The 25,534-nt window shown below is 36.3% G+C and overlaps 2 protein-coding genes and 1 pseudogene across 3 annotated transcripts; 1 reads left to right on the top strand and 2 right to left on the bottom strand.

Annotated features, from left to right (window-relative positions):
- The first annotated feature begins 4,208 nt into the window (after positions 1 to 4,208).
- On the top strand, positions 4,209 to 9,565 carry LOC137717397 (aminopeptidase M1-like; annotated as a pseudogene).
- Positions 9,566 to 11,820: 2,255 nt separating this feature from the next.
- LOC137717898 (protein phosphatase 2C 50-like) lies at positions 11,821 to 15,370 on the bottom strand. Of its 2 annotated transcripts, none has more exons than XM_068457400.1 (5): positions 15,246 to 15,370; positions 13,466 to 14,752; positions 13,031 to 13,348; positions 12,809 to 12,914; positions 11,821 to 12,567 (listed from the first exon to the last, which is right to left on the bottom strand). In XM_068457400.1, exons 2-5 carry the CDS (start codon positions 14,360 to 14,362, stop codon positions 12,230 to 12,232), a joined length of 1,659 nt encoding a protein of 552 aa, XP_068313501.1. In that variant the 5' UTR covers positions 14,363 to 14,752; positions 15,246 to 15,370; the 3' UTR covers positions 11,821 to 12,229. The 2 variants fall into 2 exon arrangements, with proteins under 2 accessions (XP_068313501.1, XP_068313502.1); XM_068457401.1 differs by having other exon boundaries at positions 13,466 to 14,730; positions 15,246 to 15,368.
- Positions 15,371 to 18,928: 3,558 nt separating this feature from the next.
- Positions 18,929 to 23,663, bottom strand: LOC137717500 (uncharacterized). Its single transcript, XM_068456886.1, has 12 exons — positions 23,429 to 23,663; positions 22,452 to 22,626; positions 22,227 to 22,310; positions 21,879 to 22,120; positions 21,516 to 21,759; positions 21,330 to 21,409; positions 21,163 to 21,247; positions 20,908 to 21,039; positions 20,695 to 20,808; positions 20,329 to 20,370; positions 19,636 to 19,720; positions 18,929 to 19,510 (listed from the first exon to the last, which is right to left on the bottom strand). Exons 1-12 carry the CDS (start codon positions 23,560 to 23,562, stop codon positions 19,419 to 19,421), a joined length of 1,509 nt encoding a protein of 502 aa, XP_068312987.1. The 5' UTR covers positions 23,563 to 23,663; the 3' UTR covers positions 18,929 to 19,418.
- Positions 23,664 to 25,534: the final 1,871 nt, after the last annotated feature.

Below are 25,534 nucleotides of genomic sequence, written 5' to 3'. Positions count from 1 at the left end.
CCTAAGTAGGTTTAGGCGCCTTTTGTTAATTTTCAAATGCCTAGGGATTAATCTAGTCGGTGGTCAACCGCCTAACGCCTAAGCTACGCTAGGCAAGAATTTTTAGAATAGTGATGCAAGGTCCCTCCTTTCCTTGATGCGAGATTGATAACACGCCTCCTCATGTGTATCTAATTTTCAAGCTTTGGGATTGATAGAACACCATATTCATTTTGACAAGATCTTATATGGATGATTTTGATTGCATAGAGTTGACGCTTTGAGAAATACATTAACATATTTAAAATATATTAAATGATTTTTTTATTTAAGCAGGAAGATGAAGATGGGGGAGAAGAGAGAGAGAGAGGGGGGGGGGAAGGGATGAAGTGAGGTTTTTTTTTTTTTTTTTTTGAACTTTTGTTTTAATATTTAAAATATATTAAATACTTTTTTTTTAGTTTTTAATAATATTTTAATAATTTTTTTAATAGAAAGTTGGCCCTTATTCAAGCTACGTCAGCATTTAACTGAGAAATTAACGCCAAACTAACGGAAGGTATAACATTAGCACAAATTCGTAAGATGAGGTTAACATTGTCAATTTTAAAAGATGAAGTATGAAAATGTCGTGACACCAATAGTTGAGGTAGTTTTTTGTACTTTACCCTAACATATTTATACTAGGTTTTTTATTTAAACAAAAATTATTATTATTAAGGAGATGGGAGAGAGTTCAAAACTATTACATTAATATAAGAAATAAGAGATAAGAGTGTTTTGAACCTTGAGCATATGAATAGAAACCCAAAACTATATCGACTAGGATGTTAAACCACATGCATGTGGCAATCAAACTAGTTTGCTGAATGCATCACACATAGTGTAAATAAATATAGCATCACATGCATCCTCACCACCAACATAATCAGTTTCATGACAAAATAATAATAATTTTTGCCAAAAAAAAAAAAAAATGTAATATGTTAGACTTGGGACTTAAGCCTCACCTGGGTGAGCATTTAAAGTCAAGTCACGCATAAATTCTTTGCTTATATGTTAATCCAACAACAAATTTAAGAAATGGACGGCTCTGATCAAGTTTGTACTCCAAAGCTAAGCAGGAGGAAAAAGAAGTTTGATGAAAAACTGCAAAAAGAAGTCTTAAATAAATGCAACTATGGTGAACATGATATGTCATAATCTCTTCGATCCCTTCATTTCAGTGCCAGAATAAAGGGAGATTTGGTAAAAGGGTGAAAGAGATTATTTTGCGTATAAAAATCAAAGGGAGTGGAAAAGCTGGAGCATGGAGTAACACTTTGGAAAAGCCCGATTCTCTTTGTGTTCGAGCTTTCATTTTTCGTTCCTTCAAGTACCTCCACCAATATATAATCTAATCGTGAGATGTTGATTATTTTAAATACATTTAAATATTATAGTAACTTAGCAAACGAGAAATGATAAAGGGATTCTCTCAAAAGTGATACTCTTCATAGACTATATCACCTCATAATTAACGTCAATTTTTATCAACATTATAGAACATTGTGTAAAAAATAAATTGACAAAAAATATATAAAGAATCATACTTTTGAGATAGCCTTTTGCATTTCTCGCAAAATATAATCCACCCTAAATTAACTGCGTATCATATCGTAATAGAAAAAGAAAAAAGTGTGTGGACTGAAACGTGTAAAAATCATTGTTCTAAAAATCCCCACCTAGGTCCCGTTTAGGCGTTAGGCGGTTGGTCACCGTCCCGATTAATGATCAAGCATTGTTCTAAAAATCGAACTACGTTTGGTTTGGTTTTTTTTTCTTTTTTCCTTCTTCTTCTTCATGTTCTTCTTTCTAGGTTGAGTTTTCTTTTTCTTTTCTTTTCTTTTTTCTTCTTCTTCTTCTTCGGGTGGGTTGGGGGGGGGGGGGGGAGGGGGTTGATGGGTTTTCAAATTATTATTATTATTATTTTTTTTTTTGGTTGAAGATTAAGCAGGAAGATGAAGATGGGGGAGAAAGAGAGAGAGAGAGGGTTCTTCTTTCTAGGTTGCGTTTGGGTTGATGGGTTTTCAATTTTTTTTTCTTTTTTTCTTTTTTGGTTGAAGATTAAGCAGGAAGATGAAGATGGGGGAGAAGAGAGAGAGAGAGAGGGTTCTTTCTAGATTACGTTTGGGTTGATGGGTTTTCAAATTATTATTTTTTTGGTTTAAGATTAAGTAGGAAGATGAAGATGAAGATGGAGGAGAGAGAGAGAGAGGGGGGGGAAGGAACGAAGTGAGGTTTTTTTTTTTTTTTTTTAACTTTTGTTTTAATATTTAAAATATATTAAATAATTTTTTTTAGTTTTTAATAATTTTTTTTAATAGAAAGTGGGTCCTGATTCAAACCACGTCAGCATTTAATTAATAAAATAACGCCAAGCTAACGGAAGGTATAACATGAGCACAAATTCGTAAGATGAGGTATGACATTGTCAATTTTAAAAATGAGGTATGAAAGTGTCGTGACACCAATAGTTAAGGTAATTTTTTGTACTTTACCCTAACATATTTATACTAGGTTTTTTATTTAAACAAAAATTATTATTATTAAGAGGAGGGGAGAGAGTTCAAAACTATTACATTAATATAAGAGATAAGAGATAAGAGTGTTTCGAACCTCGAGCATATGAGTAAAAACCCAAAACTATTACATTAATATAAGAGATAAAAGATAAGAGTGTTTCGAACCTCGAGCATATGAGTAGAAACCCAAAACTATATCAACTAGGATGTTAAACCACATGCATGTGGCAATCAAACTAGTTTGCTGAATGCATTACACATACTGTAAATAAATATAGCATCACATGCATCCTCACCACCAACATAATCAGTTTCATGACAAAATAATAATAATTTTTGCCAAAAAAAAAAAAAATGTAATATGTTAGACTTGGGACTTAAGCCTCACCTGGGTGAGCATTTAAAGTTAAGTCACGCATAAATTCTTTGCTTATATGTAAATCCAACAACAAATTTAAGAAATGGACGGCTCTGATCAAGTTTGTACTCCAAAGCTAAGCAAGAGTAAAAAGAAGTTTGATGAAAAACTGCAAAGAGAAGTCTTAAATAGATGCAACCATGGTGAACATGATATGTCATAGTCTCTTCGATCTCTTCCCTTAAGTGCCAGAATAAAGGGAGATTTGTTAAAAGGGTAAAAAAGAGATTATCTTGCGTATAAAAATCAAGGGGAGTGGAAAAGCTGGAGCATGGAGTAACACTTTGGAAAAGCCCGATTCTCTTTGATTTTGAGCTTTCATTTTTCGTTCCTTCAAATACCTCTCCACCGATGTATACTCTAGAGATGTTGATTGTATTAAATACATTTAAATATTATAATTAATTAGTAAACGAGAAATGATAAGAAGATTCTCTTAAAAGTAATACTTTCCATAAACTATGTCACCTCGTAATTAACGTCAATTTTTTATCAACATTATAAAACATTGTGTAAAAAATAAATTGACAAAAAATATATAAAGAATCATGCTTTTGAGATAGCCTTTCGCATTTCTCGCAAAATATAATCCACCCTAAATTAACTGCGGATCATATCGTAATAGAAAAAGAAAAAAGTGTGTGGACCGAAACGTGTAAAAACCATTGTTCTAAAAATCCCCACCTAGGCTCTGTTTAGACGTTAGACGGTTGGCCACCGCTACAATTAATGATCAAGCATTTGAAAATTTAGAAAGCGCGCCTAGACCTTTTGAGGCACCCGTCTAGACTGTCCAAAGACACCAAGACACCCGCATAGATTGCGACTCACTTAGACATAAAATAGATAACTATCATTTTGCATTATTTTTTTTTTTAATAAATTGTACGAAACTTGTTAAATACTAAAATGAACACAAGTTATATATATGTTCCTCATGTTTTCATTATGTTTCAATACTTCATAATATATATATGTAATTCTATTTTGTAATTCATGATGATTATATATATTTTAAGTATAAAGAAATACATACTTACACGAAATATAACAAATTTATTTAAATCCGTCTAATCCGTCTAGACGCCCACTAAGCCCCGCCTAGCCGTCTAGGTGCCCGCTAGGCCTACTCCACCGCACGACCAGCACTTAACGGCTTTTAAAACTTTGTTAAAAATAAAATAAAAAGTCGTAAAATTTTCTCAGAAAAGATTCGTACGTTGCAAGTTATAAAATCGTAACAACTGATGAGTCCCGCTCACACACTTTCGAAATCTGAACTCGAAAAACTCTCTCGCAGCTCGCAAGTATCACCGTCGTAGTGGCTGCTATGGAGCAGTTCAAAGGCCAGCCCCGGCTTCCGAAATTCGCCGTCCCGAAACGGTACGATGTAAAGCTGAAGCCGGACCTCGCCGCCTGCAAATTCGGCGGCTCCGTCGACATCGACCTAGATGTCGTCGCCGATACCAAATTCATCGTCCTCAACGCCGCCGAGCTCTCCGTCAATGCGGGCTCCGTCTCTTTCACTCACGGAGGCTCGTCCAAGGTAATCGATGCGCTTTGCTTTTCAAATTTGTGGAACTGAGAAAAAAATGAAAATAGAAATGAGATTGAGGTGTTTGGCTGATGAAAATTCATTGATTTTAGGTTGATTTTTTAATTAATACTTGATTAGTAAAACTAAGTTCAATTAATAAATCGTTGATTAGTTTTAATTTTGGTTTAATCACTGCTCTGTTAATGATTTGTGAGCAAGTGAATGGATTGGAATTGATAGGATGTTTGTGTCGACCTTGCTGCCTTCTGTTGCTGCACGGATAAGGTAGGAAATGGAAAGATTATTTGGAATTCATTTCGTGCGTTGTTTGCCTACTTGTGTCTTGACTGAATGAGTAAATGAATGTTTGAGCAGGTTTTCAAGCCTTCGAAGACCGAGACGTTCGAAGAGGATGGAATTTTGGTTTTGGAATTTGGCGAGACGCTTCCGATTGGGACTGGAGTTTTGGTTATTGAATTTGAAGGAATTTTGAATGACAAGATGAAGGGTTTCTACAGAAGGTAGTTTTTGAATGCAGGAACTTTTGCGCAGTCTATCTTCGATTGTTCGTTCAGTATTATCATGTCCTAATGGTATAGATATGTCTAAGATTTGATTTGTTTCGTGCAGTACATATGACCACAACGGTGAGAAGAAAAATATGGCAGTTACACAATTTGAGCCCGTTGATGCCAGGCGGTGCTTTCCGTGCTGGGATGAACCTGCTTGCAAGGTTATCCTCTCTCCCTCTCTCTCTCACACAGTTGAGTTAAGATGTTGATTTTCATCAGTGTCAAGTGATATTGTTTACACCATTCTGTATATACATTGTTATAAATGCATTTTTGCATTTTTGAGACTAGGAAAAAAGTTATCTGTTGTTTATGATGGTAGTATAGATGAGAAATCAATCTTCCCATTCTGGTGAAATTGTTCAAATCTAGAATTTATGACTTACTGGCTATTTGGTTGGCAGGCTACGTTCAAGATTACCCTTGATGGTGTTCCGTCTGAGCTAGTAGCCCTTTCCAACATGCCGATTCAAGAAGAAAAAGTGAATGGACATCTGAAGACAGTTTCATATGCAGAAACACCAATTATGTCTACATATTTGGTGGCCGTTGTTGTCGGATTGTTTGATTACGTTGAAGATCATACTTCTGACGGTAAAGTCCTACACAATATCTCTCGTTTCATCTGTATGTCAGTGCAACCTTTTTCTTGATGATGTCACATTTGATGTCATTACAGGGGTCAAAGTGCGGGTATATTGTCAAGTCGGTAAGGCAGACCAAGGGAAGTTTGCTTTGCACGTTGCTGTCAAGACACTTGAATTGTACAAAGAGTATGTGTCAAAGTTACCAATCATTCATATCCAAGTTGGCAATTGCTCTTGATGCATGTTATCAACTAAAAGTAGCAGTTTCTCTAGATTTTTTTTTTTTTCCTTTTCGTACTTATGCTGCATTACATTCCATTCAATATGAACTTAATGATGATAAGTTCTGCAGTTACTTTGCCGTGCCATACCTGTTGCCCAAATTGGATATGATTGCAATACCTGATTTTTCTTCTGGTGCCATGGAGAATTATGGTTTAGTTACATACCGAGAAACAGCTTTGCTTTTTGATGAAAAACATTCTGCAGCTGCCAACAAGCAAAGGGTAAAATGCGAATCCTGAATGTTACTGCTTTCAGAATTTATCTTGGTTAATATGGTAGGGGAGTATAGTCTTTGCACCCAACGATACGTTTAATCACTCTCTATTTGGTTTTGGTATAAGGTTGCGACTGTCGTGGCACATGAATTGGCACACCAGTGGTTTGGCAATCTTGTAACTATGGAATGGTGGACGCATTTATGGCTGAATGAGGGATTTGCAACATGGGTATCACTTCATATCATCGCTATAATTGTTAGTTAGTAGTTTCCATGCTTTTGTACTTAAAAAGTAAGTATTTTAATGTCATTAGGTGAGCTATTTAGCTACTGATAGCTTGTTCCCAGAGTGGAAAATATGGACTCAGTTTCTTGATGAACTCACTGCTGGTCTTAAGCTGGATGGGCTTGAAGAATCTCACCCCATTGAGGTACTTATTTGTGAACCTGGTTTTTCATGGGTTTCATTTTAATTTTTATTTCCTGAAGTTTCCTGTTTCCTAGCATCGAATCTTGATCATCTGCATAGAAGGCGTTAAATAGTAATATTCACCACTATAGTTTTCAAGGTGTTATTAATTGGAGAGTATTAATGTATATATGTCTCTCTGGTATATTATGGTTTAATCTTTTTTCTTTTTGGCCAGGTGGAGATCAATCATGCTGCTGAGGTTGATGAAATATTCGATGCAATAAGCTATAAAAAAGGTGCTTCTGTTATTCGGATGCTACAAAGCTATCTAGGTGCTGAAGTCTTCCAGGTATGTTCTTTGATTTGTAAGCTAGTGTGCTTGAAGGTTGAAGGAACTATCTTATTTTCTAGGATATAAAAAAGTTACAGAGTTAATTGCATGCTACTTTTTAATGCATCCAGAGGTCACTTGCTTCATATATCAAAAAGCATGCTTACTCAAATGCAAAGACAGAAGATTTGTGGGCTGCCCTTGAGGAGGGATCTGGTGAACCTGTAAACAAGCTAATGAATTCATGGACACAGCAAAAAGGTTACCCGGTTATTTCTGTCAAAGTCAAAGATCAGAAATTGAAGTTTGATCAGGTATCCTTATGTTTGCTTCTTTCAAAGTTGTTTGATTATCAAAGGAACTTCTGAAAGAACCTCTCGAGCTCTAATGCATGTATAAGCTGTTAAGTCATTAGTTTAGGTTTTAATCCATGGTACAAGGACACGAAAAAAATCTATTAAGTAAATTAATGTATGGCAGACACAATTCTACTCAAGCGGTTCCCAAGGCGATGGGCAATGGATTGTGCCGATCACATTATCCTGTGGCTCGTACGATGTGCGCAAGAATTTCCTACTACAAGCGAAGTCTGAAACTCTTGACATAAAGGAATTTCTGGGTTGCTCAGTAGGAAAGGCTGGATGCACAAGCAACAAAGACTATGCATTATTCAGTTGGATAAAAGTCAATGTGAATCAGACTGGTTTTTACAGAGTGAAATATGAGGATGAACTTGCAGCTGCACTTAGAAACGCTATCGAAAAGAAACAATTGTCTGAAACTGACAGATTTGGTAATCATCATTTCGTGCATTTGCTTGTTTAACTCTTTGATAGTGAAAGCTTTCATCAAATTTTTATTTTTCCTTTCACAGGCATATTGGATGATTCATTTGCCCTGTCAATGTCTCGCAAGCAGTCTTTTGCTTCATTGCTTACCTTGTTGAGTGCTTACAGAGAGGAGCTTGACTATATCGTTCTGTCAAATTTGATTACTGTAATGATCTTCCCTGCATTGTATTTATGTCACTGCATCTATAGCCTTGGCCTGATTCCGGTCCTCACTTTTCACAGATAAGTTATTATCTGGCAAGAATTGCAGCCGATGCTGTACCCGGACTACTGGATCACATTAAACAATTCTTTGTTGGCCTTTTCCAGTATTCCGCAGAGTAAGCTTGTTCTTTTCTTAACAAACTCAAATACCTACGTAGATAATCTGTCATGATCCACAAGATTTGCTTCTATCTTGTTCTCTTGTAAACATGAATTTCCTGAAATTTCGATGTCTACATCTTTAATTTTTTTTAAAGTTTATCATTTAGGGTGGAATTTCTTTACAGGAGGCTTGGTTGGCAGCCTAAACCCGGCGAAAGCCATTTAGATGCAATGTTGAGAGGAGACGTTTTGAATGCGCTTGCTGTTTTTGGTCATGACCTGACGTTAGATGAAGCAAGTAGGCGTTTTCATGCCTTTTTAGAAGACAGAAACACGCCCCTCCTTCCCCCTGACATTAGAAAGGTTGCTTTGATGCAAATCCTTAATTAAATTACACATACGTAATTAACCTTTTAAGTTCATCGTTGATGCTAATTATGGACTACTGTTGCAGGCAGCATATGTGGCTGTAATGCAAAGAACAAGCGTATCTAACCGATCAGGCTACGAATCTCTTCTTAGAGTCTACAGAGAGAGTGATCTAAGCCAGGAGAAAACCCGCATTCTAGGTAAATATAAGTAAATAGGAAAATAATGCTGAACGTAGAGGCTGTTAGATTGTAGCACTAATCGATGTGTCTGTGCCTGTAGGTTCTTTAGTGTCTTGTCCCGATCCCAATATTACACTGGAGGTTCTCAACTTTATATTGACTCATGAGGTATTTCAGATTTTCTTTCTCTTAATTGGAGGTTGAAGTTTTACTTATTAGTAATAATTTTGAGAATTCAAAGCTTGATGATATATGACTTCAATGCCCGTCTACGCAGGTTCGCAGTCAGGATGCTGTCTTTGGGCTTGCTGTTAGTACTGAAGGTCGGGAAACAGCTTGGAAGTGGATGAAGGTACCTCTCTTACCAATTTACGACATACTACGAAATGTTCCCACTTTCATGGATTTTATCTTTCTTTTTCCCACATCCGTTACTATGATTCATTTTTTCATTTGGATTGCCCAAAACACAGGATAACTGGGAGCACATCTCAGAGACCTGGGGGTCTGGATTTCTAATCACTCGCTTTGTCAGTTCAGTTGTTTCACCGGTTCGTTCTTTCTTTCTCTATAAACTTTCCTTCTTATCCTCGAGGTCTTTTTGTTGTGCAACTTAGATTTCTAATGCCTTATCATTTCCTTCTACCTTCCCCTGCAGTTTGCTTCGTTTGACAAGGTTAAGGAAGTAGATGAGTTCTTCAAAGCCCGTCCCAACGTGGCGATAACTAGAACCTTGAAGCAGAGCATTGAGCAGGTGCAAATCAACGCCAAGTGGGTTCAGAGTGTTCAGAGCGAGAAAGACCTTGCCGACGTCGTGACGGAGTTGGCTGCTGCTGTTTTCTAACGAGAAGATCATCTCTGGGAATGTATTTCCAAGCTTATGTAACTTAAATTTGCCAAAACAAAGAATAAAGAGACATAATGTAAATACTATAAGTACCTAGTTTGCCTTCAATATGACTTGCTCTCATGAAAAATGCAACCAGTACTTGGGAGAGATTTTTCAATGCACCGGTACATGTTCTGGTATACTAAGTGTTATAAGTTGTTGGATACTTTAAAAAAAAAAAAAAAAATTTATAACCACTTTTATTGTGACATTTAGTGTACCATGTCGTCTTCACTTAAAAACTTCTCCATTACTTGAATCTCATTTTACCTATTATAAGATGGGGGGTTGATAACACCATGTAATGCTGTTACGGTCACATCAAGTTACCCCGCTTGATTAGACAGGGCACATCAGAAACGCAGGAACCACCAAAATTGCAGTTCCCTTTCCACTTGCAGACCAACACATGAGTGATTCTATCAACCTTAAGGAGTACGGAGATTAGAGGAGCTTCAACTCACAGATTATACGCCTCTGTATGCTTCCCTCAACGCATACGAACACCACGAAGCATAGGGTGTAATATTCTCTCTTCTCTTTTTTTTCCCTTCCCTTCCTCCTTTCCTAATTGAACAATCACGGTTAAGTCACGTTAACATTTTATATTAATTTTTTTTTATAGCAAGAGAAAGACAAAATAAGAAAATGTGAGAGGAAGGAATGGAAGGGAATAGAAAGAGGATGGGAGAGAATCCTAGTCCCGAAACATAGACATGAGGTATTGACATCCTTGGTTTTCAATTTTACAAATTGGAAGACAAATGGTGTTGGATTTTGAAGTTTATTTTGCCATAGTATACTGGTGTTGTTCTGATCATATATGAAGACTTCTTGACTGATAAATGTGGATGGGTTCATTGGTATCTTGTGGGAAAATTTGTGAAAAAAAGATTGTTATGCATTGGAACTGTTTGAGAAAATGTCCGAGAGAGGGAGTGAAGACCAAATGGAAATATCCGACCAGAGAGACCTCTATAATTTCGAGAACACTAATTGTATCTGGAGTTCCTGTAGCTGCACAATTGTTGTTGAGCTTTTAGCAAGTCAATTTCAAGGTATCTCTGCTACTTTTCACCAATATGCTACAAGTGGACCACAAGTTGGGGATGAGCTTTTCCAATTGAAAATTGTGGAGTTCGATCATATCAAGGGAATTGAGAATTTGGGGGTCAGATGGATAGCACATTAGCACTACCAACTGCTTCAATCTTAATTCTCTTGTTTGATGGAATGTCTAAGAGACATAATTACAACTGGAATTCTCGTAGCTGCTCATATGCTGTTTGGAATGCTCCCATGCTATGTGGAATGCACAAACTTATGCATCATTTGGTGTTGCAAATTCATGACCATGATTGGCACCCCATTGGTGATAAGAAGTCAATTAAAGTAGAAGTGAAAGTGTCTGTGGGAATTGGTCATGGAGGGTACACTATTCTTTGGTGGGTGCTGTGGAGGATGAAAGCTATAGGAATCACAACTTCTTTTGCAAAAGCACCAATGGAATTTGTTCATGGAGTTCAAAACTTGTGGACTTCACAGCCTCCTCCAAAAATTCGGTATGCAGCTCTTGTGATTGGTACCTCATTTACCATTGAAGGTGGTTCTCTTCTTGTTGCCATACAAGCTGTCAAGGAAGGTGCAGCTGCTGAGGGCATGAAGTTGACAGACTTTATATGGCGCGGACATGATCCCACATCTGTTTCAGTCTTGACGGAGGATGGCGCAGCTGTAACTGGTCTTGCTATTGCTGTGGCATCATTGGTTGCAGTGAATAGAACAGGAAATGCACTTTATTGGAAAATATTTTGAATTTTATGTATGGAATTTACTATTTTTCTTTGTTATTTGAAAATCTGTGTGGTTTTCAAATTTTCAATAGGTATAAATATGAGAAAAGTTCAACAAACAAACCAAGATTCATCAAATTTGTTTTGAAAAGTGTATTTTTCTTTCTAAATATAGAAAGTTTAGAGTGTAGAATAAGAATTTTGGAGTGCCAATAACAATTCCCCTTTTTTTTTCCTTTTTCTTATTCGGTTCAGTACCAAACACAATATAAATAATACGGTCATTAATTTGATACTGCATCAAACGTCCAACTAATTTAGTACTATCCGGTGACTATTTATCTTATCCAACAGAAATAGTTAGTACAATCGGAGCTACCAAACAAGACCAATGTTATGGTTCTTTCTACTTACATCTTCGTTTAAGAGGTGATTGTCGCACTATCCTTTTCCTCCGCCCTCATTTCTTCACGAGTAAATTTAAGAAAAATCAACAATAAGACGATAAAAACAATGAGATGAGTGCAGAAGGAGAAAACGGCAGCGTGAAAGCCCCTTTTTTGTTCATGCAAGATCATTACAAGTGGCAAGCAAATTCCAAATTTAGTAATTTTATAAGCACTAAGATTGAAATAACAGATAAAGTAAATACCTCACTGAGCATTTTCTTTTAACTCGGAGGCATAATGAATACAATTTAAAAGCATCACACCGCCACCACATTCCCATTTTCTTCCTTCTACAAAGCAGCTGCGATTTACACAGCCACAGCTCGGCACAGTGTACAGCAAATGTTCTACGGTACATACAGGCTGCGTGCGGTTCGGATTAAACAATGAAGCCCGAGCGAAAAACAAACGGGCAACACGATAAATCAGATCATACGAAAGTTTTTATATCATACAGCTACAGATCAAATGGGAGATGAAGGAACCGATCATGTTTTGCTTTTAAACTTCCTTTGAGCTTTCAAATCTACCACAATTACAGTAATGTTGTCCTTACTTCCTTTTTGAAGGGCACGGTTTGAAAGAAACTCCGCGGCTGCCTGAGCAGCGGGATCAATTCCTATGCCTCTTTCCTGCGGAAGTCCATCTGCGCCATTCTTCTTGTGCCAGAGGAGTATTCTTCTCCGAGCAAGGTCACACACTTCTTCGTTTGACATAACGTCCCATAAACCATCACTGGCTAAAATTAGGCATTCGTCGTCTTTTGTTCGGGGAATAAACATCACTTCTGGTTCTGGAATGATCCACGGTTTTAAATATCTATCGCCTGCAAACCCAAAACAAAAGTTGAAATTCAACTTTACTGTTGAATTGCTCAAGCTTTAGAGTAGGACATAGCTTTTCTATGTACTTTGGTCACCGAAACGTGTTTGTGCGTCTAAATGTACCATCATATTTGGACCTAGCATCAAATATATTGTATATATAGGCATTCGGTGAAGTACTACAAAGGTTTCTACGAGAACAGCACCCAGTTGAGAAATAAAAAACCATGGTGAAGCACATACCTATAGACCTTGACATAGCAAGAACTCCAAACACACGATGGCCATTCCATTGTATGACCTTGCCTCCAGCTGCTTCAATCCTTGCATATTCGTCTTCCCGATTTGGCTACAACCGATTTTTCCATACACGGTAATTTACGACAAAATACAACACATGCACATCAGTTTCCACAATCAGTAATAAACTATACGATACAAGACTTCAGTTAGCGAATGTCTTACTTTATGATCCACTGACAACGCCATGGGTTCTTTACCACGACACAGAACTGCTCTCGAATCTCCACAGTTTGCTACTATGATATGAGACGAGCAAATAAGGGCAACAACAGCAGTGGAACCAACAGTTTCTGGGGCGATGGGCTCAAGACCAGCCTTCCCTCCAATCTCAGTATCAACCTTAAGAAAACAATTCGTAAATGCATTTGTCCATTGTGCTTGGCAATTGTCTTTGATACTTACATGAACTAGGCCTTCCTTAACAGATTCTATCTCTTCAACCAAAGCCAAATGAACGCGATCACGACAATAGTTTGCAACCTAAACAAAATTAAAGCCGATTCCATGAAAATAAAATACCGGTAGAAAGACATTATGCGCATGTTATGCAGAAGGAAAAAGTTGCCCACGGAACACGTAAGGATTAGGAAATGATACCTGAGAGCCTCCATGACCATCATACACTCCAAAGAAATGCACAGTTTGGTGTAAACACTTGCTCAAGCCATCAAGTATGCGGTCACCAATCAGCATTTGAATTGGAATCTTCAAAAATTGTGGTATAGCGGCAAGTGCATCTTCCATCTCTGGTCTTCTTCCAATCACGGATGTAAACCCCCAAAGTGGCACATAGTCTACCTCAAAAACACTGCGGCTGACTGTTTCTTTGGCCCCTGTTTCCACAGGTAATTGATCAACAACTGCAGATGGCTTTGGATCAGACCCATCGCCAATTTCTTCCTCAGGGTTCCCCGTCACAGCAAGGGGGTCACTTGTGATCTCTGTCTCAAAATTTGAATCACCTAAATCTGTAGCCTTATCGACAACATCAACACAGCAAATGCTCTGCTCCGTGTCTACAGAACTCAGAGTGCCTGCATCCGGACCAATCTCGTAGACGAGGAAGTCCTCTAAACACAAGCTACTTGACTCACTCGCCACCGAGACTGAACAAAAGCTATCAAAAACCTGATCCCCTTCCAATGATAAAGAATCATCGTCCTCACTCTCACGGCCTACCAAATCAGCAGAAGAAACCCAATTGCTTTTGTCTTGAGATATCATATCCAACAAAGGAGCTCCTCCTCCCTTGTCCTCTTTCGGTGCAGAAACTGCTCCGAAATTATTATTACCTGAGCAACTACAATTACAATCCTCTTCAACAGCTGCAACTGTCTCACTGGAACCCATGGTGACAGAACCAGATACAAACCCCGCCGTGTTTTTCATTAGCTTAAGTCTTGTGATATCGATATGGGCAGCTATGGTTGGGTTATCACAGACTGAGTTACCTACTCTAAATGGCAACGCAAACGCCGAAGACATATCCTCCATCAAAATCCTTATCTGGGCAATACAAAAAGTTACCCTTCAATCCCTCCAACATCACACAACCTGTCATTTCTCAATTAATCTAAGACTTTCTCCCTCTATTGAGAATGATTTCGGAATGTGAATGGTGGGTTCTAACGGGCCATTTTCCATGCCTGAGGGCACCCGAATAAAGGCGAAAAGACGGTGCAAAATTCAGGAGATGTGAATGTATGGATGAGCTAAAAAGGGTGGTGGAAAATGAAATGGGTAATCAGATCTGGTCAACAACAATGGATCCACACTTCCATTTTTGGAAATTGAACTTTAATATTACTAAATTGACAGGTTTTGAGCCCTTTTCAACTTCTTCTCTTCACTCTTCTCATCAACTACAACCCAGAAAGATACAAGCTTTAAATGCACAAATGAAAAGAAAAAAACTGTAAAATTAGAAAGAAAAAAAGTACAAAAATCAGATTAAATTTAGAACCAACCACTTATCAAAGCACAAGAAAGAAAAAGGAAAGAAAAGGAGGTCATGAGAAAGAAACCCAACAAAGGCAAAGCCCCAAGAGTCACAGGAAAACCCAACCCTATCAAAGAAAGCAACTTTTTCCCATCAATATTAACTTAGACTTCCCTGGATCTGAGGCAACCTATCTCTGCCTCTTGTAATTCAACTCTCTCTCTCTTCTCCCCTCCCTCTCTCTCTACAAATAATTATGACAATTATTAAGCAGGAAAAGCAAGAAGGTAAAAGAAGAAGAATCACTACCAAATATGTCAACTGTGTAGTCTTTCCTTCCCTCCCTCCTTTCCCTCCCTCTCTCTATACTTTATTTAAACAGCTGAAATACATGAAAAGGATCAAAGAAATCAAGAAAACAAGATATGGGAAGCTTACCAATTAAAAAACCCAGCTCAAAGATGACTGCTTTAATATTAATAAATGTAGCTGGAGAGAGTTGAGACCTGCAAGCGCAAGAAAGGGAGTGGAGAAAGAAATATACCAGAAAAAGCAAAAATAATAAGAAATAATGGAAATAAAAAGGAGAAGAGAGAGACAGGGAAGTGTATTTGAAGAGTGAGAAAAAGGTGACACATGTCAAATCTTGAAGAGCATATTAAAGCATCTCCACCCATCCCATGATCCTCCCCTTTTCATTCTCTAATCCTACATTATTATTTTTTTAATACAATGATAAATTTTATACTAAGAAGAAGAAAAGTTCGGTTAAGTCACACAATAGGCAATCTAATTTGGAATTAAATTCTCTATCTACGAGATTTAAACTTAAAATCTCTCACTTACAAGTGAAAAAAAATATCACCAGATATTGGTACTAAGTAATTCTAATCCTAAATTATTATCAAAAGGAAAATGCTTCAAAGGATTTTTTTTACTTTTTTTATTTTTATAAATCTGTAAATTTTTGTTAATAAGAGGGAGGATCTTTCTCTGGTATGTCTTATCATGTGTGCGTGTGTTGTCCTAATTAAAAATTTTTGTTATAAATTTCTTTTTGTTTCCTCCAATGGTTTTATATGTTTTTACAAGGGGCAGAAATCTCTTCATTAATGTTGGCGGATATCATGAGCATCAATGGTTATGAATTCCAACTAACTTACCATAATACATTCTTGGAAAAATTAGGTTATCATCTCTCTGTTTTCTACTACATTGATTAAAACTTTATTCATTTTCAACTTTTTATTAAGGTCTTAGGTTTTAATAAACGTTATTAATTATTTCAATGACAAAATATTTTTTTATTTCTAAATATATTCATTTAGTTTGTACCCATTTTTAATTTGCAATCCTTTTTTAATTTATACCAATCTTATTTTTAGTTTTAATTTGTACCCATATATATATATATATATATTTTTTTTTTTTTGTGCCCATATTTTTTAACCTTTTATTTATATTTGTACCCATTTTTTTAATTTTATTTGTACCCATTTTTAATTTTTCTAAATGTACCCTTGTTAATTATATGTATTCATTTTATATTTTAAAATATATCACTAGTTATTTTTCAAAAATATGATAATAATTATGTGGATACATTATTTTAAGTATTTATTATATTTTAAAAATATTATTTGAATTTGTTTAAATTTCATAATTTGTGGGGCATTAAATGCATAAATGCATGAGTTAAATCTCTTAAATGATCCTAAGGACCCCAATCAAAATATTTAAACAAATAAGGTTTCAATCTAACAATTAGGCTGATTAAGGATCGGAACTAAAATGACCCTTTAATCTTTTATCTTGATAGATCGATAGTGTTTAATACTCGTAGAGATCTTATAAAGTGTAGACAAAAATTGTAATAAGATGTTGGACTTCTACTCATTCGTCGGTTTGAAACTCTTCATTCTTTAAATTACTATAATAGTTTCGAACTTTTCTCCCTCCTCTAATAATAATAAATTTTAAAAAAAAAAAGACTTAAAATTGTAGGTATTTGTATTGGTTGATAAAATGAATCACTCACTTGGTTTAAATTTTTGTTTTACCAACAAACTCCATCAATGGGGCGTTCATTCTTTTTTGACAGATCAAAATGGTTTGACCAATCTTGCTTATTAAACAATGCTAATTTGCTAAACCTAAAGGTGAAAGGGAAGGTGGGTTAGTTATTTTGTAAAACACTAAAAAGAAGCATATGAGAATTGCAGGGGGTTTGTAGTTTGAGTAATTGAGAGTATTTACGCAATGCATTTAAGAAAAGGCTTCTCATTTTCTAAATTCCAACATCGTTGATTAACAAACAAACCAAAAAAGGAAGAGGAAAACCAAATTATCCTACGGTAGCCATAGTAAATCGCGATATGATCTCAATACCAACCTTGAGAGAATGTGCTCCAAATTTTAGGCCTAAATGCATAGTGGTTATATACAAATTTAAAATACATTGCGTGAATTACTGATAATGAAAATTCGAACTTAGAACCTCTTTTGAGATTTGCACTTGGTTCTTAAGGAAATGAGTTCGAGGTGAGAACTCACTTCCTTTCGTGTGTTTGGTTAATCCAAAATTGTGAAAAACTTTGACATTTTATGAAAAGTGAAACCGTTCATCCAAACTTAGATTTAATTTTTATTTTCATTATATTTCCTTTCAACTTGCTAACTGTATTATTAGGTTGGGAGTAGGCTGACAATTTTGAGCTTAATTATTCAAAGTTTGCTGTATCTAGTTGACTCAAGCAAATAATTAGCTAAATAATTAACGGTCATTCAATCTCATATAGGGAGACTTAATATTCAACTAAGACGTTAAAATAACGGGAAATCCCAATTTATGTAAGTTGATTAAAAAAATGGAAAGTATTATTAACACTCCAAAAATCTCATTCTACACTTCTTAGAAGTGTATTTTTCTTTCCAAATATAGAAAGTTTAAAATGTAAAATGAGATTTTTAGAGTGGCAATAACAATTCCTAAAAAAAATATCGATTTGGAAAAGATTTCTCCATAAATATTGATCTGAAAACAGATGGAAAATTAAAATAATGTCTAGTGTCAATTTTTAATTTTTTCTTGAGAAAAACATCCTGAAACCTAGAGGGATGATGTCCCAATCCGGATACCTGCTGACCTGTGTAATAAAACGACGTCACTGACTGACGCGAATTACAGAGATTAAAATTAAGGCCCACTTGGTGGACTTGGTCTAGTGAATTCCTATTGGGTCTCAGATTTTAGTGGGCAAGAGAGAGTTATAGCCTGCTGAGCCCAAATTGTTTTTATTTATTTCTTTTTTGAGAACTTTAATGACAAGCTCCGCTTTGGGTACTGTTTATTTTAATGAAAAATCATATTTTTACACTAAAAACTCAATCTTGGTACTATTCACTTTACCCTTTATTTTTTGGTACTTAAAATTTGTTCTGATTTATCTTTTTTCTACAATTGGAAGAACATGTTGGATTTTGAAGAAAATTTTAAAAAGCCAACAAAAGGCTTTTCATTTTTATGTGTGAAAATCTCCAATTTTAAATAGAAAAATGAAAATAGCAAACTTAAGCGTAACCAAGTTGGTTTACAATTACACAACATCTTTTTACAAAACATCCTGGTTCGAATCCTCTTCTCTAATTGAAGTTCATTTAGAATATTGGTCAAATAAATAAAAACAGAACATGAAAACTAGGAGAGAAAAGACGGCTCAAAATTCTTCAAGGGTATATTTGAGTGAGGGATTTAGGCACAGTGATGAAGAAATGAATCGTAAACAGTTAGATAGGAGGAATTAGAAACGACTAAATGAGTCCTACAAATCCCTCTCACACTCCATTGTACTGCTCATGCGGTGCATTTCTAATCCCTCATGTGCAACTTTTTGTGACCAATTTTCTACCTCACTTCGTCTAAATCTCTGAGAATTTAGAAGTCCCTCGCCCAAACATACCCCAAGACACGCCAGCGGAGAAAATCTGTCGCGTCTCCGCAGTACAGTCTCTCCCACTTGTAAGGACTTCAAAGTTCAAGGAATTGACATATTTAACCAAAAAAAAAAAAACCCTTATACATACATTTGTAAAATTCCATTTTGGCCAGAGTAAGAGGCGTATGATATATAATATGGAGGTATGAAAATTGAAGCAATATATTTACACAAATATTTCATTTCACAGCAAATTTCAAGTCCATCCCTTAAAAGCCTTACACAAACACAACAGAGAGAAAAGTTACTTGTAAAATGGCTACTGAGTTTCTTGGTAATTTGGCCATGAATACTTGTACTATCACCAGAAACTGCCACTAGAGAAGGCATTGCACAATACTGCCAACCTGGGCAGTCAGGACAACCGGTTCCCAGAATTCTCAGGCTACATTAATTCTAAAATTCTAATTCACAAGGCCTAATTACTGAAGTCTCTCACTCGCCTCTTTTTCCGGGCTTTTATGAAGTTCTTCAATAGTTACTGTACACTTAAAATGTTTATATTGCAAGCTACGCGGCAGCCAATTTCAAAGATATGCCAAGTTTCTTTGAATATGAACCCGAATTAAGGACATGAGTATATATCTTGTCACCTTTTGTCCCCCGGGATTTGGTGTTATGGTAACATGGGATCACCGGCTGATGCAAGCATCTGTAACTCAGCTTCCTTGGCTGCCCGTTCAGCAGTAAAATCTACCCTAGCATCACCTGCATATATTAGCGAATATATAAGCTTTAATCCGCTTAGGTTCAAAACAGAATAACATCAGGTAATTCCAGTAAAGTTATACGATTCTGGAAACAAGAGTCAACATTAGAGTAACATTGCGTACCAAGAGCTTGGCGAAGCCCTTTCACAGCATCAAAGTTTTTGTATGTATAGCCAACAAAGCTTAAATCTTTGGGAGTCATTTGCAACTGCATGAAAGTATAAGGTGATAAGGAATACAAATTGTACATTCATACTAAATTATAAATTACTTAAACATGTGGTATGAGTTCGTATGAACAGGCTATTGCAGATTTTTGTGGATCCTCTAGAGAATAGACACGAGAACTCTATTGATAACAAAAGGGCAACGAGGTGTTGCCTAATAATGCAGATTCCTTCTGAGTTCTGAAAATAATGTTACACAAGTTGAGATATAAGCAAAAGCCAATTGAGATTGATTTTTTACAAGAAAATTCCCTTTTCAGAAAATTAAAAACAGAATTATTGGCATCAAACAGCACTAATGCAGATTTCATGGTGGCCGGCTAAAGTCAACAATTGTAATTTGGCATTACGTCATCTTGAAGACAAACATAGATGAAAAGGTCTACGCTATGATCTTTTCTTTTTCCTATGGCAGTTCTCTTGGCTCTGGCGCCTTTTTAACAAAGGGAACCCAGTATTGAGCTTGGGTTTTCTCTTCAAGGAAAAGATGAGCATAATGCCAATTGATTATGTAAAGTATTACATATCATGTCTTATAAAATATGTATTGCATATCATCAGTATATAGACAGCATCTACAGTTACAAACCTTTCGTGAAGATCCAGTTCTTGCTGACACTGGCGGGTCCAACTAAGCACAAATGCAAAGATGTACGGAAGTCAGTATTTCAACAGGTTTGGCAGTGATGTAATGAAGCTTCTAGATATCACATGAATGAAAGAGTACAGAAGCTAAAAGGTTTGTAAAATACCTCATCAAACTTCATAAAGTTTTGGAACTGTTAATTATAGCACTGAAAGTGAAAGTGTTTAAAATTGATAAAGTTTTGGAACTGTTTAAAATTGATAAAGTTTTGGAACTGTTTAAAATTGATAAATGGAACTGTTAGTAGATGTTGGTGCAAAAGATGATAAACAATGATACAAGAAATAGAAGGATGATCTTGTAAAATACCTCATCAAACTTCATAAAGTTTTGGGTATCAAGCTCCCCATTCACTTCTGGTTTGAATGCTGCGTCCGTTTCATAGAGTTTGTCCCACACAACATCCTTGAACCAAGGATGAGACTGATACAATACAACATAGTTTTCAGAAATTTAAGAAAGAAAGAAAAAAATCCGATTAGAGGATAAAGACAACAATTTATTCAAATAGGAGAGCTTTACTTTGATTTGATGTGCCCCTCCAGTACCTAGCCTATGTTCAACATCACACAGCAACCTGCAAATAAGATCCTTAGCCTCAGCTGTCAACCTTGCATCTTCTGGAAATTTTAAGTGGTTTTTCCAATGAACAATCTGACGTAAATTGACAAATACAGTGAGTAATTTTGTATGTGAAACTGAAGTGACCTTAGTTCAAACCTATGACTCACCACAAAAACTTTGCACTCAGATTTACATGAGCGTTAAGCATTTTACCTTTCTGCATGTAGTTATTGGATCATCGGAATAAAATGGAGGGTAACCAACAAGCATTTCATACATTATTGCTCCCAATGACCACCTAAACCAAACAATACATATCATAAACACAAAGATGAGAGAACGCGAAAGAGAATAAAAATAAATTAGCAGTATAAACTTACCAGTCGCATTCCATTCCATATCCTTTCTTCAATAACACTTCAGGTGCAATATAGTCGGGTGTCCCCACAGTTGAAAATGCCTTTCAGAAAACAAAGAAACAAAAAACAATAGAGTGAGGGGAAAATGTCTAAGGGTTAAGGCTAAAGATATACTGCAAAAACCAGTCTGTAAAGATGCTAACATACCAACTTCCTCCTGTTCATCTGCCAATGTTGCAGCTGTTCGGCGGGGCTTTTCCAACTACTCCGATTATCCGCATCAGGAACGCATGTGTCGATATCCATTGGTTCTGTCATATTTTCATCATCCATAGTTCTATTTTCATGCAGTGAAGGTAAAGTTGTACAATCAAGAGGCTTACAGAGGCCAAAATCCGAGAGTTTCATGTGACCATTTTTATCCAGAAGCAGGTTGTCTGGCTTAATGTCTCTGCAGAGGCAGCGAAAATGAAGTGGTGAGACAAGATTGCATACTTACTTCATCACCTAACAAGTATTCTGGTAACAAAATAAAAATTTAACAACATGATATTAGTAGAATTCTTCAACCTGTGTATGTAGTTGTGTTTCTGAATAGATTCTATGGCCAGTACGCTCTGTGCAATGTAAAATTTAGCCACACTTTCAGTCAAGGTGTCTTCCCTAATCAGCAGAGTCATCATGTCACCCCCAGGCAGATATTCCATTATTAAATATAAGTACTCATCGTCCTGGAAGGAGTAGTAAAGTTTAACTATGCAATGGCTGGCAACTTCTGCCAGCAAGTTTCTTTCAGCTCTAACATGTTCCACCTATAAGGCAAAACGAAAAATATATCAACAGCAATGTTTCAATGATGAAAATCTAGGAATGAGTTCCAGTGGTGGGTTTGGAACAAAGTCACATATGTGATATTACCTGTCCTCTCTTCAGCATTTCAGATTTCTTCAACTTTTTCATGGCGTAGATATTGCCAGATTTTTTCTCCCGACACAATCGGACCTGTAGTTTGAGAGTGAATTAGGAAAGGTATACTGCAATTAGCAACCACATCTAAAGCATAAAATAACTTCAAGCTAACGCGAGTCCAATGGTCAATGAAAAGTTTAATACATTCGTTAGAATACTATGTTTAATTCAGACCTCACCAAAGGCCCCCCTACCAATGATGGTCAAAGGCTCAAAATCATCAACACATATCTTGTGCCTTTTAAGTCGCATAAATTCTGTCTCTTTTCGCTCCAAGTCTTTAATCAGGTTGACTTGTACCTCCTTTGGCACATCTGACGAAGCTAATTTCCTTTCCAACACCCATCGTCTGCAACAGAAATACATATCATGTCGGTAACTCACTGCATCTTTGAACTAAAGCATTTGGCAGTGGCCTTAACGATTTTCACCATAATACCCTTGTTCATGTTAAGTCGGAGTATGTGAGAGAGGAGAAGTTTCTTATTTTCAATTACCTTACTTCTAGAACTTTGGTGTGAAACTCTATGAAAAGCAAATGTAATAACCCTATCATTAACCTCAAATTTTAGGCGGCCCCTTGGCATTTGGGAGACTTCGGGAGAGACGAACTGCCCTTGCTAGATTGGATTCTATCAAACATCTGAGTATTACTGATCCAGACTAAGGGTAGTAGTCTAATTGCTATACAGCCTAAATCAAACAAAGACAATCTAAGATTACCAATTAAACACCGATAACAAGATCCGAACCCACACGGATCAGATTCCGCAAACCCCAATTCTTATCCCAACGGAATAACTACCCTATTAGACCCTCATTTGCCCCATGACTACTTGCTTCCATCTTTAAAAAAAAAATCTAATTTCTTTACTCACCCCCACACTTCCTCAACCCAAAACATTACAGAATCATATTTTCAACTGACAAAACCACGATACCAACACATATTTCGCTATTCCCACATTTTCTCAGCAACCAAACAGCAGAAATCGAAACCGATTCATGAAATGCCAACACCCAATTCAAACACCGAACAGTTTCACGATTTAGAGCTCGAAATTACTACCCCAAACTACATTATTCAGCAATCCAAACAGAGCCTAACTAAGAAAATCCAGAAGCAATTGAAGCTGCAGATTGCAGATTACCTCTCTTTCCGCTCCTGAATGTTCTTCATCTGAGCTCTGTAGTGGTTCTCTATGAACTGCTTCGCCGCCGCCACCTTCTCCATCGTCAAGCTCGAACCCAGCACCTCCTCCTCCTGCTCATCCAGATCCTCCATTCTTTCTCTCTCTTCACTCTCACGGTATCGTCTCTCTCTCTCTCTCTCTCTCTCTCTCTCTCTAGATACACAGAGTAACAGTATTTTCTCTGTCTACAGACTCTCTCACTCCTCCGAGGGAGCTTCGTTTTTATTGCGACGACGAGTAGATGATGAAAGAGGACCCTCCCAAAATATTTACTCTCTCATTTTTACTCCTCAGCCGCTATTCGCACGCCACGTGTACTGGTCTGACTTTGGCTCCGACTCGGGATGACGTGTCGGATCGCGATTGACTGGTGGTTTTGAGCCCACGGAGTTTCGAGTCAGTGGAACGGAGCTCGACCATTTCTTTATAAATAACTTTCAGATTGCTGCTGCAGGATGAGTGGCTGAGTCACGCGCTTGAGAGTGGTAGTGTGACACGCTCCACGTTGTGGTGAGGAGCAGTGTAGTTGTCATTTTAATGACGCTTTAACGATTTTAATACCCAAAAGGCAAGCAAGTTATTTTCGTTATTACGGATTATCGTTATAGGAAAAGGATTCTTTACTAATTTTCTTTGTGAGGATCCTAGCGTTCTATCCGTTTATTGTATAGTGCGAAGTCAGTTTTCATTAGGTATTATTTGTGTTTAATTTTAAATAAAAAATTCATAATAATTTCTGACCGTACGATATACGAAGAACAAATAAGATGTAAGATGCTCCTGATAAGATCTAAATTTATTGTTATTTATATTTTTATTCAAATAAATATGAAATAAGTACATGGGCCGATCAAAACCACCATCTGTTTACACAAATTCTGATATACATTTTTGTGGAGGCCACTTTGTAATGTATTTCAATGGTCTGAACTATCTATGTAGAGCCAAAAATAATCCCAAAAATTATGAAGGTGACATGTGGATTTTTGGACAAGAATGACAAGATTACCCTCGAGGCACACCAAAATTCCCACGCGCATACAATAGACAATAAATGCTCAATCAAGGAAGAGTCAAATGTGATCAATATTGAATTTATTCAAATTCCTCTCATCACTCCTCATTAATCCCTTATTGATTTTATTCAAAATATAACTCTCAAAACTTCCTATTTAAATTAGGAATAATTGCAAGATATTATTTCACATAATATCTTGCAATTATTCATCCAAATACACCATAAATGGCCAACCACTCCTCACCCTAAGAGCATCCCAATGGAGCTTTATCTTCCTTAAGGTTACCACAATTGTAGCTCTAATGAAAATTTTCATCCCCAATAGGCCGAAAAATGGTGCTACATCTACCACAAGGGCTAGCAACTTCAATCCTTGGGTAGCAAGAAGTTCGGCTACGTATAGCCCTATAAAGTAAGGGGACCACACCAAATTAAGGGCCCATTCTTGGCTTTTGTTTTTGTTTTTTTGTTTTTGTTTAGAAATGGGTGATCCTCATTTTTAATTCCAAAACATGATTTTAAGGGTTTATTTTTCAATCGTTTAGGATTCTAAGAGTTTATTTTCAACTATTTGTTTGATTAAGAAAACATATACAAACAACGACTATTTTTTGTGTTGTTGATTAGAAAAAAAATGTTGTGCTTCATGTTTAATTTTCTAGAATGAAAATTTTAAAAAAAAAAAAAAAAAAAAAGATTGATGAAATTTAACATTGGTAGTATAGAGACCTAAACCGAAAATATAAACAAATAACATAACTAAATTGTGATAAGATAATCCAATGCAATGATCGTTATGAAAAAAAAATCTTGTTTGATTTCGGAGAAAGTGTCAATCAACGAAATAAACCAATAGTTGTTATGAATGAAATCTTATCTTTTCTAATTTCATAGAAATAAACCAATAGATGAGATTGAGATAAGAAAATCAATACCAATGATTGTTATGAAATGAAATCTTATCTTGTCTGATTTCCTAGAAACAAACAAACAGATGAGATTAAGATAAGAGAACCTACAATGGTGCATAAGTGATGAAATCTAAC

This window comes from Pyrus communis, chromosome 15, assembly GCF_963583255.1.
Source record: "Pyrus communis chromosome 15, drPyrComm1.1, whole genome shotgun sequence".
In the NCBI taxonomy this organism is placed as follows: Eukaryota; Viridiplantae; Streptophyta; class Magnoliopsida; order Rosales; family Rosaceae; genus Pyrus; species Pyrus communis.
This window is presented reverse-complemented; position numbering and strand designations above follow the sequence as displayed.

Bases quoted from the DNA above. Each gene is read 5' to 3' on its own strand.
- LOC137717898 (XM_068457400.1), bottom strand. From the start codon at position 14,362: ATGGAGGATATGTCTTCGGCGTTTGCGTTGCCATTTAGAGTAGGTAAC. The intron at 12,915-13,030 runs GTAAGACATTCG...AATCGGTTGTAG, and splicing joins CGTTGTCAGTGGATCATAAA to CCAAATCGGGAAGACGAATA. The intron at 12,568-12,808 runs GTATGTGCTTCA...TTGGGTTTGCAG, and splicing joins TGCTATGTCAAGGTCTATAG to GCGATAGATATTTAAAACCG.
- LOC137717500 (XM_068456886.1), bottom strand. From the start codon at position 23,562: ATGGAGGATCTGGATGAGCAGGAGGAGGAGGTGCTGGGTTCGAGCTTG. The intron at 21,760-21,878 runs GTTGAAGAATTC...CTGCCTCTGCAG, and splicing joins AAACACAACTACATACACAG to AGACATTAAGCCAGACAACC. The intron at 21,040-21,162 runs GTAAAATGCTTA...AATTTACGTCAG, and splicing joins CAATAACTACATGCAGAAAG to ATTGTTCATTGGAAAAACCA.